The sequence below is a fragment of the Cynara cardunculus genome, assembly GCF_001531365.2.
Source record: "Cynara cardunculus var. scolymus isolate 2C chromosome LG 15, CcrdV1, whole genome shotgun sequence".
Lineage (NCBI taxonomy): Eukaryota > Viridiplantae > Streptophyta > Magnoliopsida > Asterales > Asteraceae > Cynara > Cynara cardunculus.
In genome coordinates, this window is record NC_037542.1 from 19,011,082 (window position 1) to 19,031,887 (window position 20,806).

The 20,806-nt window shown below is 31.6% G+C and overlaps 2 protein-coding genes across 2 annotated transcripts; one reads left to right on the top strand and one right to left on the bottom strand.

Annotated features, from left to right (window-relative positions):
* Positions 1–9,624: 9,624 nt before the first annotated feature.
* Positions 9,625–13,929, top strand: LOC112527220. Its single transcript, XM_025137700.1, has 3 exons — positions 9,625–10,931; positions 12,294–12,552; positions 13,252–13,929. Exons 1-3 carry the CDS (start codon positions 9,850–9,852, stop codon positions 13,438–13,440), a joined length of 1,530 nt encoding a protein of 509 aa, XP_024993468.1. The 5' UTR covers positions 9,625–9,849; the 3' UTR covers positions 13,441–13,929.
* A 2,484-nt stretch (positions 13,930–16,413) lies between these two features.
* LOC112527932 (60S ribosomal protein L37a) lies at positions 16,414–19,121 on the bottom strand. Its single transcript, XM_025138794.1, has 5 exons — positions 19,028–19,121; positions 18,247–18,286; positions 16,958–17,046; positions 16,741–16,823; positions 16,414–16,636 (listed from the first exon to the last, which is right to left on the bottom strand). The coding sequence occupies exons 1-5, from the start codon at positions 19,028–19,030 to the stop codon at positions 16,573–16,575; spliced, it is 279 nt and encodes a 92-aa protein (XP_024994562.1). The 5' UTR covers positions 19,031–19,121; the 3' UTR covers positions 16,414–16,572.
* Between the last annotated feature and the right edge of the window lie 1,685 nt (positions 19,122–20,806).

Genomic DNA, 20,806 nt, shown 5'->3' on the forward strand with positions numbered 1-20,806 from the left:
AGCAAACATATGAATATGTATAATTTCTGATTTCAATTCTATTTATATTTCCAAGATTTCTTTAATTATTCATTCTCCTCCAGATCAAGCCTTCCATCCTCAATCTCCACTCTCATCCCACCACCATCAACTACCGTCCACCATCATTCTTTCTCTAAAATCCAATGTCCAAATTCACCTTTAAAATTGAAGCAAATCTCCATCATGATGATAACTACAGGGACGAAAATACCTTGATTCACGAGGATAAAGGTGCACAACTACTGGTTTGCATAGGAACGAAAACACACAGTGACGAAAACCCACAAGGAAGAAAACCATCTTGATTTGGATCTGATTTAGGTTGATTTGAAGCCACCAGAGGCGATGGAGGGTGAAGTCGATTGAATAATGAACTAGAAATTGGTTCTCTATATAGTCTTCGGGATTAAGAGGAAAATAAGAGGCTATGGTATCACTTAAACTTTAAGAGGAAAATAAGGGTTAAGTGACTCTGAAAAAAAAAACAAATAAATAAATAAACGGTCTGAATTGTCTTATGTCTGATTGAATCAGACATAAATGGTAAAATAAGAGCTTTTAAAAAAAAAAAAAAAACACCACCTTAAAGAGAAAAAAAACTTAATAATTAAACTACAAATTTGGACCCTCTGGTTTGGCAAAAAATAACATTTTTAAATTTTAATTCATGTATTTTTGAAATTAAAAGATGGTTATTTTGGTTTGTAAAAACGTTCTGATTTGATACCTTCCTTTAATGTCTGTTATAACATTCCATTAAATAAAGGGTATTTTCTTCTTCTTTTTCAATCAACTTTTTTGTCATTTATGATCTACCGAATCAAAAACCACAGGGACCAAATCATAAAATCAATTTTGATTGGTTACAAGATAAAACATCGATAAAAGAATAAAAATTCTCCTCATTTAACAAATTCGTTTAACAACCGTTAGAAGAACAAACCAATTCCGAACATTTTTTGCAAACCACGATGGTTATCTTGTAATTTCAAAATTACACAGACGAAAGTGTTATTTTTCGACACATCATTTGAACCAAATTTGTAGTTTGTTGTTATAATTATAAAGTAGACAAATACCAATGAAACTACGTTAGCATAATGACTATCTGTATTCACGAACATGATTCATTAGAGACCAAACCCCTCGTCTACTAGAAAAACGATATTGAACAGTTATTCTTGACAAAAATTGATTATATTAGACTGGACTTGCATGTTAAAATTACGAGATAAACATGGACAGTGCAAAAAAAAAAAAAACTAGACATGTCCACCGCCACCAGATCCGTCTATAGTTTTATAACTAGTTACATATATTGATATGTAATTAATTTAGTTGTCAAAATTCGTCCGAGAGCATTTACGCATCTAAATATCTCATGTTAATCCTTTACTTTTTTATAGATCATAGTTTTTTTTAAGTAATTAAGCCCATCATATCGTTGGCGAGACCAACCCATTTATAACGTAGGCGTGAGAAACTTTTCAAGTCCAAAAAAAGAGTTCGATTTTACCACATCAGATTCGTTGGATACAACAGAATTATTGAACTTGTCTCAAACTTGCAAATAATAACCTTTACAGCTCCACTAATAATACAAACACTTACACAACAATTAAGCATCGTTCCAAACACGTTAACATAAACAACAATTTATTTAACCACAAGCGTGGTGTCTGATTGTTTTGAACCCGGGCTACAAAGGTCAAAAGTGCCTAGAGGTCTCAGGTTCAAATTCAAGGAGAAATAAAAATCCTTTTGTGGTCACAGATGTTTAAATACGATGACTTCCAGCTGCCTACAAAGCAGGTGGCTGAGATTAGTCGACTCGCATAAAGAGTTAGATATCCAGGTTAATAAAAAACAATTTATTCTAAATATGATTATTCTATAAATTAATGATTTTTATACGAATAAATCATAGATAGGGCTGTAAACAAACCGAACGAACACGAACGTAGGCTTGTTCATGTTCGTTCGTTTAACTTAACCGAACAAACGAACGAACACTAACAGTAAACGAACGAAAATCTTTGTGTTCGTGTTCGTTCGTTTAGAAATCATGTATGTTCGTGTTCGTTTATGTTCGTTTGTTAACATGACGTAAACGAACGAACATAAACGAATAAACTAAACGAACATAAACAAACGGGCTAAACAAACATAAATAAATATTATTTGAATTCAAGTAAATAAACAAAAGATTATATATTAAATTTAATATATAAACGAACGTAAACGAACGGTAAATGAACGAACGTTCACGAACATAAATGAACGAACGAGACTCTTGTTCATGTTCGTTCGTTTAATTAAATGAACAAAAAAAATTGTTCGTGTCCATTCATTTATTAAATAAACGAACATAAACGAATTTCCCGCCGAACGGTTCACGAACGGTTCGTTTACATCCCTAATCATAGTACATATTTTTTTTTCTCATTCTTTATTAGCACATTTATTGCTATGTGTTTATAATATTATCCATAAACAAGAGGTATTGCACAACAACCCACAATAATCGCATGTACGTAGTATATTAAATATCGATGTTTTAATGTTTCCGATTAAAAAAACCATAATGTTATACTCAGTGGCGGATCCAGAAAATTAATGGGGTGGTGACACGTTAGATGGGACTTTTTTTGGGGGGGGNATCCATAAACAAGAGGTATTGCACAACAACCCACAATAATCGCATGTACGTAGTATATTAAATATCGATGTTTTAATGTTTCCGATTAAAAAAACGTCGTCCTGAGATTCAGTGACGGATCCAGGAAATTAACGGGGTGGTGACACGTTAGATGGGGGGGGGGGGGGAGGAAACTATATGGCCATATGGGACTAGAGGGAAATCATGTAAGACGATAGTGCAAATAGAAAATTTAAGCTAGTCAACAAAGGTTTTTGAGACTCCCAGTATTTAAAGGTTGGATCTGCCTCTGGTTATACTTCCTTTCTGTTTTAGTTTTTATATCAATTCCTGGTATGTTACTATAAAATAAACGTAACATTATCATTTATCACAATGTCATAACCTTAAGAATTATCTACTATAACGTAATGCTGCTACGTCTTTTGTTATATTATACATTTATCTCAGTCCTAATGTATAATAAGGTTGGTTTCTGGTGAGAATGATAGTTAAGGTGGGAAGCATAAGAAGAGATTTTCATCCTTAGATGCACCTTCGGATGAGATGCACCAAATCAATCTCTGTATTAAGCACGATTCATTGGTGGATTTGAGAATAAAATTGATCAAGGGTCCAAATCATTTATTATGCTTTTCACCTTAACTCTTTTTCTTACACAAACCTTCATCATAAAAAATGTTATATTATGTACACATTATTTTCTAAACTATCAGTCCTGATGATTTTTATAAGCAAACGTTCAATTAAGCAAGTTTTATTTACTATTTCTTTTAAGATTTTTTAATAAGGCAATATAGGGCTTCATATGGGTTTGATTGGTCGGGTCGAAGGTATTTAAATAACTCAATCTAATGTTTGAGGTTTGAAAAATCTCAATCTGATCCAATCCAATTAAAACTACAACCCAACCCAATGCAAACCGTATGGGTTGGATTGAGTTGGTCGGGTTGAAATTTTGGTACATTATTTTATAATCTAGTTAAGCGTTTATAAAATAAAAATGAGAAAATATAAAAAAGTAACAAACTCAAAAAAAAATTGAAGGTTCATGCGAATAAAAAAGTAAAATTACGGTTGAAATTATAATATAACTTTGAATATAGCTAACTACGGGTTGGTCTAATATCTAATGTACATATATTAATCAATAACTTAACAATCATATTAAATCCATAGTATAAAAAGACACCAGGTTGCGTTGAGTTCAAATTATCCTAACCCAATTCCAACCCATTAGACGCAGTTTAACCTAATTTTGTATCAATCATGTGTCGGGTTACCTCGAGTTGCGTGTTTTTAGGTTTTTCGGGTTGGGTTGGCCGGGTCGGTCGGTTTTTTGAGCACCCCTAACGCAATATGTATTAAAATACAACAAAATCTGATTTAATTCTTATTTAGTGCAATGAAGAATCTTGTTTTCACAATCGATGTAAGAAAGTTCCATTATTTCTTACTTTACACCAAATTTAGGCGGTAAATAGTTGATCATGCACGTAATATTTAAAGATGTGCAGTGGATAGAGGCTACCCGTTTGAAAAGGTTTACAAAATGTCTACCGCTAAGTGGACGATAGATTTGACATCCATAACACCAAATGTTACAAGATCAACAAGTTAATGGTCGAACTCGGTAAAAAAATAGAAACTTGTAAAACTTTAATACATTAAATAAGAAAAATTAAGACTTTATTACATTGACTGAGTGAAAATTTTATTTAATACCAACCAAAGAATAAAGCAAAACTACGTAAAATTACAAAAGGAACCCTAATAAAGAAAACATAAAAACATGTGATAATGATACGAACAAAAACAAACACAGATTCGTTGAATAGATGAAACGTTTTAACGAAAGGATTTGGGGTTCAAACTTTTAGAGAGGGAAATATATTCAAAGGAAGAGAAAGACGTAAGGTCGTGAGATTATATATAGGGTTTTCAAGGAAACTGAGGTATTTTAAGAAGATACTGAAAAACAAATATCATATCAGATCTATCGTTCAGTTAAAAATAAATGATATATTGATACAGCATCGCAAAGTAGCCGTTTTCCAATAACATACATCAAAACGTATTTTCTAAAACTGCTTTAAACAGAAACCCAGATAAATTTCAAATTGTGATTTATATTTTTCTTTTTAGCAAAGGTCAAAGAATATTGGACAAGAAGCTAAAATATAATATAAAATATATATTTTATAAATATAAAATATAATAATATGGGAATATCTAAGTTGATAATTACAATTATTTTGGTATTAATTAAAAAATCAATTGTTTTGTCGGGTATACGCATCAAAGCATCATAATTAACGATGAATTCTGTAACATTCAACCTCGGTAGTCGTGTAAGATTTAGTCAAAGCAAGATAATTTTATTTTTTTAATTTTAATTAAATTAAATTAAAACCGTCTGCACAAAAACTTTCTTGAGATCCAATCGTCTTTTTTTTTTAATTTAATATATATTTACAAAATTAATAAAATAGTTATGTATCTTTGTAATATATCAAAAATTTAAATTTTATATTTGAATAAATAGAAATTATAAACGATGGTTAAACATTGTGGCTATGAAGATTCAAATACGGTGACTCCGAACTATCTGTGAAGCGGGTGGTCGTTCTGTGATTAGTCGGTTTGCATAGCGGGTTGGCTCATTCAGTTTTTGCATTTGGAAAAAGTCGCCCTGCTTCTTTGTCAATTATGTTATATATTAGAGGTTGTATTTAATACAGGTTTTTAAACTTTAACTAAAATATCTAAAAAATAATAATTTTTAAATCAATAATATTTGTACGAAATAAAACGATTTTTTTTAATAATACTTGTTAAAAAGTATTTATTATTGCGTTTAATTTAAAAATAAATAATTCCTTATAATTTAAAATATTCATGGTATTCAATTTTAATATTATCCTAAAATATTAAATAGAAAACAAAGGATTCCTAAATAATTGATTTTATTAAAAATAATATTATTTAATGATTATCAACCACTCTTGGACTACCTTCTATGATGCAAACCATAGATTGCAAGATGTCAAATTTGATTTCGCTTTTCAATTTCAACACCCACGAAAAGAAAACGGATAATAAGCGAATTTTAGTCCAGTGGTATGTGAATCTTTGGTTTTTTAATAGGTCAAGGTTTCAAACCTCATCAAACATGAAAAATGTATGTAAGTTTATTTATTTTATTTGATGTATATAAATATTATATACTTCAAAAAATAGAAAACATATTTTCTTTTGAAAAATATATGATTTGTGATATTAATCAAAAGTATATGAATTTCGATCAATTAAGTTTATGAATTTTAAATATATTGAAACTGATTAAAAATCTCATAAATTTGAAAGATTGACATGAATATGCGAATATATAATATAACTAGAAGGGTATTCGTGCAGTGCAACGAAATACATCTTCATTTTAATGTTTCGTTTTAATTTTTGTCTCTGTTGATATATAATACGGTTTACGTTTACGTAGTTTTTGATAAAGATAATGTTTTTAATTTTGAATAAAAATGAATTTGAAGATGTCATAAAACATTGAAAAAATATATCGATATTAATATCAAATTAAATATTTAAAAGTTATTGTTTTTTTACAATTTCTTTCATTCAATTTTTTTATTATAATTTAATTTAGGTCTATTACCGACATAATTTATTTTTTTGGTTAACAATATATTTTTTATAAAGATAATGATTCTGCTAGAACTCAATGATTATCCTATTTAAATTTTTTATATTTAAAATGAGATGTTTATCTTGTATCTGATTATGTTTATCTACGGTTAATTATAGAATTAAAAAATAAGCTTTAATAAGTTGTAATTACGCACAATTTACTTGTAATATCAAATTTTAAGTAATATGCATTAATAAACGATACTGTTTTTTGAAGTATATAATATATTTTATATACGGCAAATGCAACAAATAAACACACACACACACACATCCCTCACCATTGGTGAGGATCGAACCTCTGACCTCCTAGGAAGCAAGAGGCTCAGATACCGCTAGGCCAAATGCCCTTTGGTTTAATAAACAATACTTCATGCATAAAAAATGATTTTTAATAGTTTCTTTCCAAATGTTTTATAATACTAGAAGGGTACTTGCACAATATAGCGAGATACATCTTAATTTTAATGTTTTTTTTTGTCTCGGTAGATGTTATAAAAAATAGAAAAAAAAATATTGATATTAGTACCAAAATAACTTTAAAATTTCTCATTTTTTGTGTATTTATTTAATTCATTTTTTTGGTTTAATAATATAATCTTTTATAAATATAATAATTAAGTATTTTGTTAGAACTCAATGATTATCTTAATTATATTTTTAATTTTTTTTATTTAAAAGGAGATGTGTATCATATATTTGATTATGTTTATCTGCAGTTAGTTACATAAATTTAAATATGAAGTTTTAATAGGTTGTATTTATGTAAAATTTACTTGTAATCTTGATTTCTAAGTAATATACATCAATAAACGGTACTTTATATATAAAAAATAATTTTTAAAAATATTTGTCAAATATAAAAAATAATGTTCATATGACCTGAAAAATGTTGTGATTGTCACTGCTACTTTTAATTAATTTGTTCAAATAAATAGAATCGTCAAATCAAGGTAGACGTTAGGGCTTGACTTAGTGGGTTTTACTATTAATTTTGTGTTTATGTCAGCAATAAATTTTGACCGTTTAGTAAAGGAGACTCTTTGAATTTATGGATGGGTAGGTATCGTCTTTTAGTTGAAATATACGTCATTTATTTCATTTAAAATGTCGTATTATCTCCATAATGGGTTTGTTTATGTAGTGGTTTAATGTCGACAACGTAAAAAAATACAATCAACTGTAGAAATGAACTGATATCTTGAAATGTGACAGTATATCTTAACCTGTTCCACTAAACCTGGTAGGCTGGTAGCAGGGTTGGGATATTTACATTCGTTTCCGTTTACAAGTGTAATAAGTATGTATATAAAAGTATTGATGATTTTTTGGTATTTTATCTGATTATACGTCATGTTTCTCGATTAATTAAATACAATTTCTTTAACTAATAGAAAAACAAAAACATGGTAAGTAAAATTTATAACCACGATTACATACAGACACATTTTGGTTTTAAATGAAAAAAACACGTTAAATGTTTTACATAAAAGGAATCTACTCAAGCTTGTTTCTTTTCTACCAACTTATTTTCACAAATATATAATCATTAATTTTTTTAAATTTACAACAAAACCCATATGTAAAACAGTAAAAGCTGAAAAGTCATTCGATTTTGTTGTTGGTTCCATATTTTTTTTATTAACCTGGATATCCAACTCATTATGTGAGTTGACTAATCTCAGGGCGACCATCGCATTTGAACCTCCGTGACCATAAGAGGATTTTTATTCCTTCTTGGATTTGTATGTAGATAGTTTACTAGATAAGTGTTTACTAAGTCGTTTATCATGTATGGTGAACAATGACAAGGATAAAAAATGTTATTTGGTAAGAGGCGTGACAATAATCGAGGTTCGGGTATTGGTAACCCACTACTTAAGTTTATAAGCTCCCTCACCTAAACTCTTGAGATCCTCGTGAGGCCTGCTCATAATTTTTCTTCTTGTCGTCGACGATGTGGGATTTGCCTAAGATGTTATAAACACCCCCTCAAGGACTCATCATTCCCGATGAGGTTTGCCTTACCATACCGATTGTACAAAAGGTCAACTTTGGTTCTGATACCATTTGTAATACCCCAAAACCCAAAGCAACACGCTGACCCAATAACTTCAAATCTAACTTAAACCATGGTGAAAGTTATTGGTAGCCAACTACTTGAGCTTTATAAGGAGCTCGCAAATCTCATTTTCTATCAATGTGAAACGAGTTGTTACATAGGAGACGTTTACAAACAATTCATGCTGATGGCTGAGAATGTTACCCAACAAGTTAAGAAGGGGTGGTGACTTTTGTCAGTATGCGTTTACCTGGTAAACATTTGGTAAACGACCCCTAAATGTATTTTTTTGTGCGTTTTAATTCATAATATAGTTAAGTTTTAGACCTTTTGAATTGATTTTTGTACGATTCCGTCATTTAAAAAGAGCTACAATATTTGAACATATTTATAATTTAATCATACTTTACATAGTTTCAAGGTCATATTCGACAAACTAATTGATAAACTAGTTGTTTCGTGATAAACTATTCACAATTGATAAGAATTGTTGATAACCTAACTGATAACGTAAAATTAATGAGTGAGCATGGAATCAAAAGTGATCAAGAGTTAAGATCTTTTCTTACGTTTCTCACAATAACCTTATTTCCCACATGATCCTTCGTCTTAACTATAAAACATATTTATTGGTTTTTAAGTTTTATATTACCAACTTTCTTGTTTAGCTATTTCAATTTTGCAAGTTTTGTTTCTTGTAACTAAAAACACTTAACCATTCAGCGCCATGATTTCATTGTAAACAATTACCAAACAATTATATTTTATTTTGTATTATATAATGAGAGCCTCTTAATCATTTTGATCATTTAATCATTCTGCATCAAACCATTTAGACCTGATATTGAAAAAAAAAACTTATGATTATCAATTACAGCTTAAATAAAAAGAAATGGATAAAATTTATCAATAAATAAATAATTCTTAAGAAAATAGAAGAAGAAAAGGAAACACTATTCCCAAAATATCCCTAAGTCTATAAATTATCATTTTCTTTGTCAAAAAGTTATTAAAAAAAGAAAGGAGCAAAAAGACTTTTTAGGGAGGCGGTGAGATCAGTAAATATCAGAGAAACGAGGGTTTGAAAAGAAACATTTGTGGTTCCAAAATCCAATATTTCAAAAATAACCCCATTAGTTTTGATAGTTGTCACAAGCACCCCCTGTATATTTATATCAACAAGGCTCCCCCACTTGAGCCTTTTGTGTTTCCCTCTTCCATTTTCCAAAAAAACCAGACGACAGAAAATCACAACGATCCATAACCCACCTGAAACCCCAACTTCATCTCTAGATCAAACGGATTTTCTTCGGAAGAATTCAAGAATTTCTAGGGTTTCTCGATGATACACAGAGAGCTGTAATCGTTTTGGGTTGTTTTTTTTTTTAATTTTGTTTTCCAGTCAATGCGTCAGAAGAAAACCGGCCTTCAGATCGGAGAAGAACGAAGCTCTTCCGATTCGAAAACCCCACAGTTTCAATTTCAAGAAAACTCTAATTTCAACGCCAACTACGTATCAAGAATCTCCCAGCTTCAAATCCAAATACCAACAAATTATAATGAACAACGACCCAATTTCAAGGAAAACGCAACCACCACAACAACTACCCTTCTTTCAAATCCTCAGAAAAGACCTGTGGTTATGAGTCCTCAACAGAAGACCTCACCCCATCATCATCATCACCACCATCACCCCCAAAACCACCCTCGGAGAACTTCTCATCACAAGTCTTTAGTTTGTTGTTCATCTTCAGAAGCCCTTTTAGCCACCAAGACAATTGCGCTGAAACTGTTGAAGTTTACTCACGTTAAGCTTTTTTGGATTAAAGTCCCTTTCAGGGTTTTAATCCTTCTCTTTTTGCCTTCAATTTATTACTTTTCCTTGAGCTATCGATCTTTTTATCTCTACATACTCTTTGTTGCTGCCTTCTGTTGCGTGCTTTTATCTTCATTTAATATTAATAGTTTTCATTCCACTAATCTCCCTTCATTCCGGCTATTCGTTGCTCGAAATTTTCCAAATCTGAAGCTTTATAAATCAGATAACGCATCAAAAACACACCCACCAGTTGTTTGGTCAATTGGGTCAAAGACCCGATTAGAGGAAAGCACAAATTCAGGCTTCTTGGTGAAGGTATACAGCAATGGGGATGTCTATGAGGGTGAGTTTTATAAGGGAAAGTGTTCTGGAAGTGGGGTTTATTACTACAATTTGAATGGAAGGTATGAAGGTGATTGGGTTGATCAGAAATATGATGGATATGGTGTTGAAACTTGGGCCAAAGGGAGCCGATATCGGGGACAATATAGGCAGGGACTGAGACATGGTTATGGAGTTTATAGATTTTACACTGGGGATATGTATGCTGGAGAGTGGTTCAAAGGGCAGTGCCATGGGTGTGGAGTTCATACATGTGAAGATGGAAGCAAGTATTCTGGGGAATTCAAAGGAGGTATCAAACATGGTCTTGGCCACTACCATTTCAGGTGAACTTTTCACCTTAACTTCTTGAATTCTCATAGCAATTAACAATCTTGAATCCCAAAGATTCGTACCCGTTTGAGAACCTTTATATGTTAGTGATCCATTAGTATGTTTGTGCCTTATCTGTATCTAACAGCTACAGTTTCTCTTCTTGGTGGATTACTTATGGTTTAAATTTAGTTCATTCTTGATTCAATTGTTTGCTAATGATCTTCTGACTTCAATAGCAGTTGATACTTGCTTAGATTTCGTTTTTTTAGTTTTTCCCTGATCACCACCTGTAACCGTTCAACAAATTGGTGTGTTTTTGATACAAACATATTTGCAAGTGGAAGAGGAATGATGGGTGTTGATGCATTCGCATCTTGTGAACTTGTTTCATCATGTAGAATCTTGCAATTTGGTGATGGATAGGTGTAAGTTGTTTATCTTTTGGTATGTAGGTTTTTGAGTAGATTATGGTTGAAGCTTCTATTTCATACAATCTACCAACTGTGTAGTATCATTTGTGAATCTTGCCAACTTTTTGGTTTAGTTTAGAAGTTGTAACTTCCATCTTTTTGTTAAATGGCCAACAAACCAATATATTTATGTTTTTAGAAAGATTTAAACAACCTATTAACTCGGGACCCATTTGGTTTGACGGAGTGTTTTTGAGGGATTTGGATTTCGTGGCAGGATTTGGATTCTTTGGTGTCTTTGTTTGTAGGATTAATCGAATTGAATTCCGTTCTTTTATAAATCTTGTTTCGTTTGTAGGATTTTGAATGAAATCTTAATTTTTGTAAATATATGTTTGTTTCGGTCAGATGTGGAGGCGATGGAGAGACATTAAGGCAGATTTGTGAAAGAGGTGGGGTAGAGATACGATAAAAACAATTGAAATACATGGGATTTGGATTTGAAATGACAACCATCTTCGAGGGATTTCTAAATCCGTCAGTTGTGGGATTTCAAATCCCAACTTTCCTTCAAACCAAACACAATATTGAAATGGAATTCAATTCCAAATCCCACAAACCAAACTTAGGGGTCATACGGATCCACCATTTGCATAAATTAAGTAAGGAGTTTTGTTATTGTTACTTTTACATAATAAAAGTTGGTAGGTTTGTGAATTTGATGTTGATGATTGCTTGTTTCATGTAGCTTTCTCTATATTAAATAACGTACCTACAATGATTAGTAGTTTGGCACTCCTCCCATCCAATGGAAATTGCAATTATTCCCATCCCCGGACGTCCCTATGAAGATGATAACATTCTCTTTCATGCCTTTTTTTCTCAATGCTGAAATTACCAATTTGCCCTTCATCATGGTTCCAATGATAACATTTTCTTTTATGTGATTAAATGATGATGCAGAAATGGGGATACATATGCTGGAGAGTATTTTGCAGATAAGATGCATGGGTTTGGTGTTTACCGTTTTGCAAATGGACATCGATACGAGGGTGGTTGGCATGAAGGAAGAAGACAAGGGTTTGGTATGTATACTTTCAGAAATGGAGACACTCAATCGGGTCATTGGGATAACGGGGTTTTGAGCATTTCAACTTCTCGAGATACGTTTCTTGCTGGATCAACATCTGTATCTCATGCCAAAGTCCTTAAAGCTGTTCAGGTAAATTAGGACCATGATACTGTAGGGTGTGTTTGTTAAGCAAAACAGGACAAGACTATTACAAAAACTTGTGTCCCATGTTTTGTGCAACAATTAGTTGAGACCGGACATAACTGAGTAGGACAAAAATGTATTTTTTCTGTCCCACCAAAATAGGTTTAACAAAAACCAGGGAGAATTAGGGTTGTTTATTAGCAGCTTAATGAGCTTTATGGGACTCACAACTTATTCAGTCAGCTATACATGATTGTTTGGTAGTGGCTTAGTAATATAAAAAGTGGCTTCTTCAGTAAGCTCTAGGGGGGCTTTATGCAGAAAGCCAAGTTTTTTTCAAAACCTGTCCTCCCAATTAAAAAACACTCTCCTTCCATTTATAATCCCTCCAAACAAAAATCTTCTCGATTTATATAGACAGAGTAATCCACACTAACAACTTTATCCATACAGGACTTAATGGAAAACCAACCAAACAGCCCCGACAAGTTTGGTAAATTACTAGACTACCATGTCAAATTAAAACATTCAAACCTTCCACAATTCTTTCACCTGCATACCTCACTCTTGCCTGTCTTGTCATGTTTAGTCTTTTCTTCATACCAAACGCACATCAAGTAGCCAAATCAAATTAGGCCTTGAGCATCGTTGGTTTCTTTTTCATGTTGTCTATAAATCAATCGACATTTTGTAATGGTTTTTCAGGAAGCAAGACGTATAGCTGAGAAAGCAGTTGGTGTAGCAAATGTGGACGAGAGGGTGAACAGAGCCGTGACTGCCGCTAACCGGGCGGCCAATGCAGCAAGAGTGGCGGCAGTTAAGGCGGTACAAAACCGAATGCATCAGCATGACAATGGTGATGATGATCATCTACCACCGCTAGACATTGTCTGATTCTAGTTCTCTACAAGTAACAAGTGGTGGTGGGTGGTGGCGGAAGGAGGTGGGTGCCGCCTGGAACCGCAATCAGCTTAGGATATATTGAAAAAGGAAGAAAAGTACTGATTGAGGAGCAAGCAAATGGTATCCCCTCTTGCTTCTGGCTACAAATAAGTATATGTTTATATATGATATGCTGCTGCTGCTGCTGCTGCTACTAAAGGTGTTTGGTTTGTTTTTTTCTCTCTTTTTCATGGTGTAACATGAAATCAACATGGATATTTGAGGAAAGGGCTGATGGCAGCAAATCACTGCCATAGCCACCAAGATTCATGAGAATTAGGAATATGCCTTTTTTCTTCTTATTGCCACTTTTGTTCAAATGTAGAATGTATATGTTTGTGTCATTCAGAAAGAACTCATCTACTTAGTTTTATATTGCTTCTAATCCTTCTTTGTGGCTTTATTGTGTAAGGTTTGCGTACATCTTATCTTTTTCGGTCTGTGTGTTACTCTCTCTGAATAGATTTCTTAACCTTTTTTTCGTCTTTTTGAATTGAAACTGAAGGGCTGTTTACTAAGCGTTTGTTGGGTTATGGAGCCGACCATTTGCAGGCTTGGGCGGCTTAACCTATTATTTTGTATGGTAAACCGTAAACCCAAGACTTCTTTTACAGGATTGAAAACTTGTTCATATCCACTCTATAAACGGGGTCGGGGTTGTTCGCGAGTTAACGGGCCTAAAAATCTTTTTATGTATTTAAGAAAACAAAACTGATATCAATTTACGGATTATGTAAAATAATTCAAAATACATACCAAATTTTCCTACTTAGAATTAAATGCAAATGCATAACAATGTATATGATTTTAAAAAAATTGTTTCACAAAATATGATAAAAAAATGACCAAATGAGATAACTAAGAATTATGTTTTTACTTTTTAGATTTTTAAAGAGTGTTATTATCATAAGTCATTATTAAGTGGGAATTGATAAGTATCAAGACTTACAATTTTATTTATAAACTTTAATCATATAAGTTAATCACTATAAAAATATTAATGGGCCGGACGGGCATGCCCAATTTTTTTTCCACCGCCCATTAATTTTAACAAGTCGTTCCGGGCCTGCCCAATTTTTCGAGAATGGTAATCCAAGTCCACTTTTCTAGCGGACCAAACAGGATGGGTCTAGCGGACCGTCCCGCTCATGAAAAGCTCCACTGGGTCATTTACCTTCTTGTATAATATGGCAAGAGGCCAATAATCTTACCCAATAAAAGCGATGATAAGTATGAAAAGTCTTACCATTATAGTGAGGGTGACTGACTACACTTACCGGATAAATTGTTGCATATGATACCGTTTTGATGGACTACAATCTTATCTGGTAAAGTAAGTTAGAGTGTTGACTCTTGCCATTAATCCCCTAACATTCAATCAATGATCAAGATCTTTGAAACATTTAGCCAAGAAAACTAAAACCGTTCATAACCAACTTGATTTTTAACGTCAAACATGTTAGAATTAATAACAAAATGATCTTATAAAGAATTCAATCCGGGTTCTAATCTTGTCATCTACATATGTACTTGTGGGTACTAAGAGATTTATTTCAAGACTGTGGACGAAACCTATAGTCGCAACAAACATTCGATTTAGAAATCACATTGTATTTCACGGGAATTCAAATGATTTGTTTGTAATAATAATTTAAAATATGTTAAAAACGTTCGTTTTATAATAATCAATTAATAAAGAGAAAAGTCTAGAAAACCTCAACCAACTTTCCTAATTTGAACAGTATAGTCTTTTAAAAAAAATTGAATGAAAAAACCATTAAAGTTTCTTATTTTAAATGACTAAATCGCTGAACTATTTTCTTGAATTAAAAATCTATTAAATTTCTCATTTTGAATGATTAAGTCCTTGAAATTTTTTTAAATAAATAAACCATTGAACTTTTAAAAATTGATTACCTACATTTTTAACCCAAAAAACAACCTGAATTCGACTAGGAAAGTTTTAAAGTAAAAAAACTTAAATCGATTTTACCGTTCCCAACCCTACGTCATTCAAACCTCTCGTCTCCTCATCGTCGTTTGCTTTCTATCACACCCATCACCGTTGTTGGCTTTGCCATCGATCTCTCTTTTTGATTGTCTTTTTTTTTCCTATGTTCTTTTATGTTTATATGTGCTCCATTAAATTATTGTAAAATAGAGAGAATCAAAAGAAAAACAGATAAAAAGATAAAGATCGATGGTAGGGGCCAACGGTGGTACAGCTGAGACCAGACAACAATGAGGCGACAAAGAGTGGCAAGAGGGAGTGGCTTCATTGTGTGCTAAAGGCTTGAATGACGTAGGGTTTGAAACATTAAAACTGATTTATATTCTTTTTTCTACTTTAGAACATAGATGATTTGCTTATTCAAAAAATGTTTTAAGAACTTGATCATTCAAAAAATGTTTAAGTACTTGATCATTCAAAATAAAAAAGTTTATAATACGCATTTTTCATTCAATAAAACAGTTCAAAGACTTGATCATTCAAAATAAGAATGTTTAATGATTTTTTTCATTAAAAAAAAATTCGAAACTAAACAATTCACAATAAGAAAGTTGATTTGTCTTTTTTAAACTTTTCCATTTAATAAAAGGTAATTTAATTATTTTTACAATTTGTTTTTATAAATTACCTTCCATAAAAAACCCTCCAAAACAAAAACCTTCCCAAATATATACAGACAGATTAATCAACACAAACAGCTTTATCCATACATGACTTAATGAAAAACCAACCAAACAGCCCTGCACAGCTTACCAATTTGTAAACAGGCCCCAACTAAATGTGCAGTGATGACAGTTAACGAAAAACAGTGTGCTGCCTACCCAAATGCAGCAAGTAGTGATCAACACAGATGAAGGCATCACAGTTCCACAGGACTAAATAACACAACAATGTTGCAAGCATGCATAACCAAATAAAAATCCACTGGTTTCCAGATACCTTCCCACTGATGCAATAAATGAACAATCTGACATAATCCATCAAGGTTTAAAACGAGTAAAAATGGAAGACTTCGACATGAAAGTATGATGATCATTCTAAGAATCAGAGACTAAAACAAAACAGATGCATACTTAACTCTCGGTCTGCTCCCTCAGCCTACGAATTGTGCTCCTCACTGTCACAGCACTTGCCGTACTGTTGCACACAGAAAAGAGAAGTAAAACATCAGTAAGGTTGTAATGTGAATAGAGCCGATTATGATTTTTAAAAAAAGAAAAGCAGCGAGAAAGGATTGTTACTTCAAGGTATAGGCACCGCCTGCTTTGACTTTGCCACAGTCCTTGCAACCCCAAATCCCAACGGCTTTTCTCTTCACCGCATACTGTGAAGTACATAAAATTTGGTAGCCGATGGTCAAAAAGTGAAGAACATGGAGGATAAGAAATAGGAAATTTAGGCACTGATGGAAAATGGAAGCAGACATGGTTGGTAATAGAAAACAGAGAGTAGGTATACCTTGCCGCAAAATTCACAGAAATATTTGCTATGTTGGCTGACCTCCATTTTCTTGATCTGCTTTCGCAGACTAGCACCATAACGGGTACCTGGAGAAGGTTGCAAGTGTCCAACAGTGTGGAAAATATATAAGCATTGTAACTAATAACAATTGAAGTATGATGATACATTGTAGTTTGAGAAGATCATTAAAGGTGCGTTTGGTATCCAGACAGGCAGGACAGAACAGGACACAACAATTTTTCGGCGTTTGGTAAAACAGAATTGGACAGGACGGAACAGATAAAATGACCAATTTACCTGTAATGAATTGTTTATATATTTTGACTAATTTACGTAATTTATTAAGTTATAACAAAATAAATATTTTTATAACGAAATATACCATAAGAAAGTTTTTGTCAAGACTATTAAAATGACACCAAAATATGTAGTTTACAGTTTTTATTGTATACATTTTCTATATTATTTTATCATGATTAATATTTAATAAATTACATAAATAACCAAAATATAAAAACTGTATTACAACAATATTTTAAGAACAGTAAAGTGAAAGTTTAAAGAGCATAAAATACAACTAATAATTTTTTTTTTAATGAATAAAGTGTAAAGAGAGGCGTATTTGATATTTTAGAAGAGAATTATGTTTTAGTTTGAGGTTATATTTGTAAAATATAGGTTTGTCACACAGATCCACCTTGTTCCATGAGGTGGGGGTGGAACACGGGGGTGGAACACGCGTGTGGAACAAATGCCAAGCGTGGAACAATGATCCATGTTCTGTTCCATCTCGTCCAATGTACCAAACATGCCCTAAAAGTCTTGAATTAAACATGATGTAGAAAGGAACTACGTATAATAATATCATAACTTGCGCCCAATGTTATTTAAAGTGAGGCAAAAGGGACCTGATGCCAAGGTGCAAGGCACATGTATCTTTTAAATAACATTAATGCGCCAGAAAAAACAATTTTTTGTTTGTTAAATGAATACATCAAAAAATACTAGCAGAAAACATACTAAATGTCTTCAGCTGCTGTACAGGTATACAACAGCTGTAGTACACCAAAGACTAAATCAGGCATCAGTTCACATCGATGTATCATACAACATATGATAACATAGAAGTCATTGCGGTATGTTACCAGACAAATTATTTGAAATATTTGACTTTATATGAACCAAATGTATAACCAAACCAAATATATCTTTAAACATAGTTCCAGTATAGGCATGAAAAAGATGCTCAAAGCAATGATCATGAAAGAGTAATGCAAGACACTTACCATACTTCCCAACGATACCAGCCTTCTTCGTCCTCTTTGTCTGCAAATCAAAATTGGGAGACAAAAACCTTTAGGACATAAGCATCAACAATTACTACCATCAAGATGTCCTAGGTATCTCAGGTAGGTTAGGAATCAAGTGATAACTTTAGTGATCTGACAAATGCTGAACACATGAGAATCAAGACCAATATAACATTAAGCTTCTTTTAAATTCAACCAATTGGAGAATGTATTTGACATGAAATACAAAAACCTTGGTAAATTACTACAAAAATACTCCCAAGTAATCTGAATGGCAAGCTACACATAGCACTTGACATGGCTTTCGGTTCAGGTTCAAATACAAACAAATTATTTCTGGCAACAACTTATTTAGTCTCATAAGATCACTAAACGTTCGTCGCAAAGTTTTACAATTCACATCGATTTTTAAGTTCAAAATCAGCCATTTGACATCAATAGCGCAAGGAGCACAAACTAATCACAAAACAGAACATAAAATGCTAATACAGAATGTTCGGTTTACATACAATCAACGAACACAGAAGTCATAGAATGCTGCGCTAAGGCCTAAGCTGATTCACGAACACACATGAACAATCATCAAAATAAAATAAATCGAAAGAATAGACACCATAATAATAGATAAAACAAGAATCATGTTAGGTGTTACTAATATGCAGCGTAAACAAGGATTCTGGTACCAATATCAACGCATAAAAGCACAATTTACATGTTAATGGAGAGATTTTCAACTTGTGAATGAAATAAAGCTTACCATTTTGCAAGATCAGAAGAAACAAGCGAGCAATCAGCTGGGAAAACAGAGAGCAGCAGCTTGGACGGCGATGAGGAGTTGAAACCCTAATCCCTTCTTTTCAATATATATATGCAGGTGATTTGGGGATTTGTTTCATTTAAAACGAGAAAAAAATAGTGTTACCACAAATTAATCAGGGGTATTTGGAATTGTTTATTTGAAATAACTTATGTTTTTTATAAAAATATTTATTAATTTATTATAAATTATAAGAGTTTAATTTCTTCAAAAATTACTTATTACCGGTTTGACACCGGTATAAATTTTTTATCCAAACATTTAAAAGTACTTATTATCGGTGTCATATCGAAATAAATTGTTTTTATAGGCAATCCCAAACACTCTCCTTAATTTGATTGGAATAGAACGACAAAATAAAAATAAGGATACAAATACAAATTGAACGGTATAAAAAATAACCAAGGTAACAAGTTGGACCAATAAAATTTATTACTGCCAATTTTAACTTGGTTATATATGAAATTCGTCTTCGAGGACATTAATGAAGACATTTTTTGTCTCACGCAACGATTGAAGTTAACGAAAGGTATGAAATTAAGGATATGTTTTGTATTTAAACAAAGTTATTTTATTCCTCTATATACTGAGCTACATTAGGAACTACTAGAAAGGTACCCGTACAATGTAGTGAGATACATATCGATTTTAATGTTTCGTTTTATTTATTTTCTTGTCTCAATCGATGTTATAATATGGTTTTATGTGATTTTTAGAAAACGATAATGTTTTTATTTTTGAATAAAATATAAAAATGAAGATATTATAAAAAATTGAAAAAAAATATTGACATTAGTATCAAACTAACTATTTAAAAATTCTCTTTTTATGTGTATCTTCTTAATTCATTTTTTTTATTTATTTTTGGTTTAGTAATATAGTTTTTATAAAGATAATGATCAAATATTTTGTTAGAAGTCAATAATTATCCTAATTATATTTTAGATTTTATATATTTAAACTGAGATATTTATCATTTATTTGATTATGTTTATATGCACTTCTGCAGTTAGTTACACGAATTCAAACATTAAGTTTTAATAAGTTGTACTTACGTATAATTTACATACAATCTTGAATTTTAAATAATATTAAACAGTACTCTATGCATAAAAATGGTTTTTAAGAATTTTCATCAAATGTTTTATAATATAGTATATAGATATAGATACAAACCATATATTTTCTTTTATCTTTTCAGTATATTAATTTATAAAAATAGACCATACAAAACAAAACATTATATTCACTTAAAAATAAATTTTCAATAGTTTTGAAAATCAACAAGTGAATTAATTAAGGTTTTGAAATTTTTAGCAAAAAAATTATATTGAATATTAGATATTTAAAAATAAATCAAAATATAATCTTATAAATTCAGCAATAAAAATAAAAACAAGTATATATATATATATATATATGTATATATTGAGTAAATTACATAAATGGTCTCTGTATTTACATCACACTGTATGTCTCTAAATCAAAATAATTATGGAAAGCATTTTTATGGTTTATGTTTTTACATGTCTTTAGTCTCTCTTAATACCATTAGACGATTCTGATAAGTAGGGTAATTGAGTAATTTCATATATTTTTTAAAAATTTCTTTTGGGAAAATGAAATGTAATTCAACCTATTAAAAAAGGACAAATCATGTAATTTACTCTTTTGTTTATTGATACATGGCCCCACCCAATGACTGCATTTCCCACCACC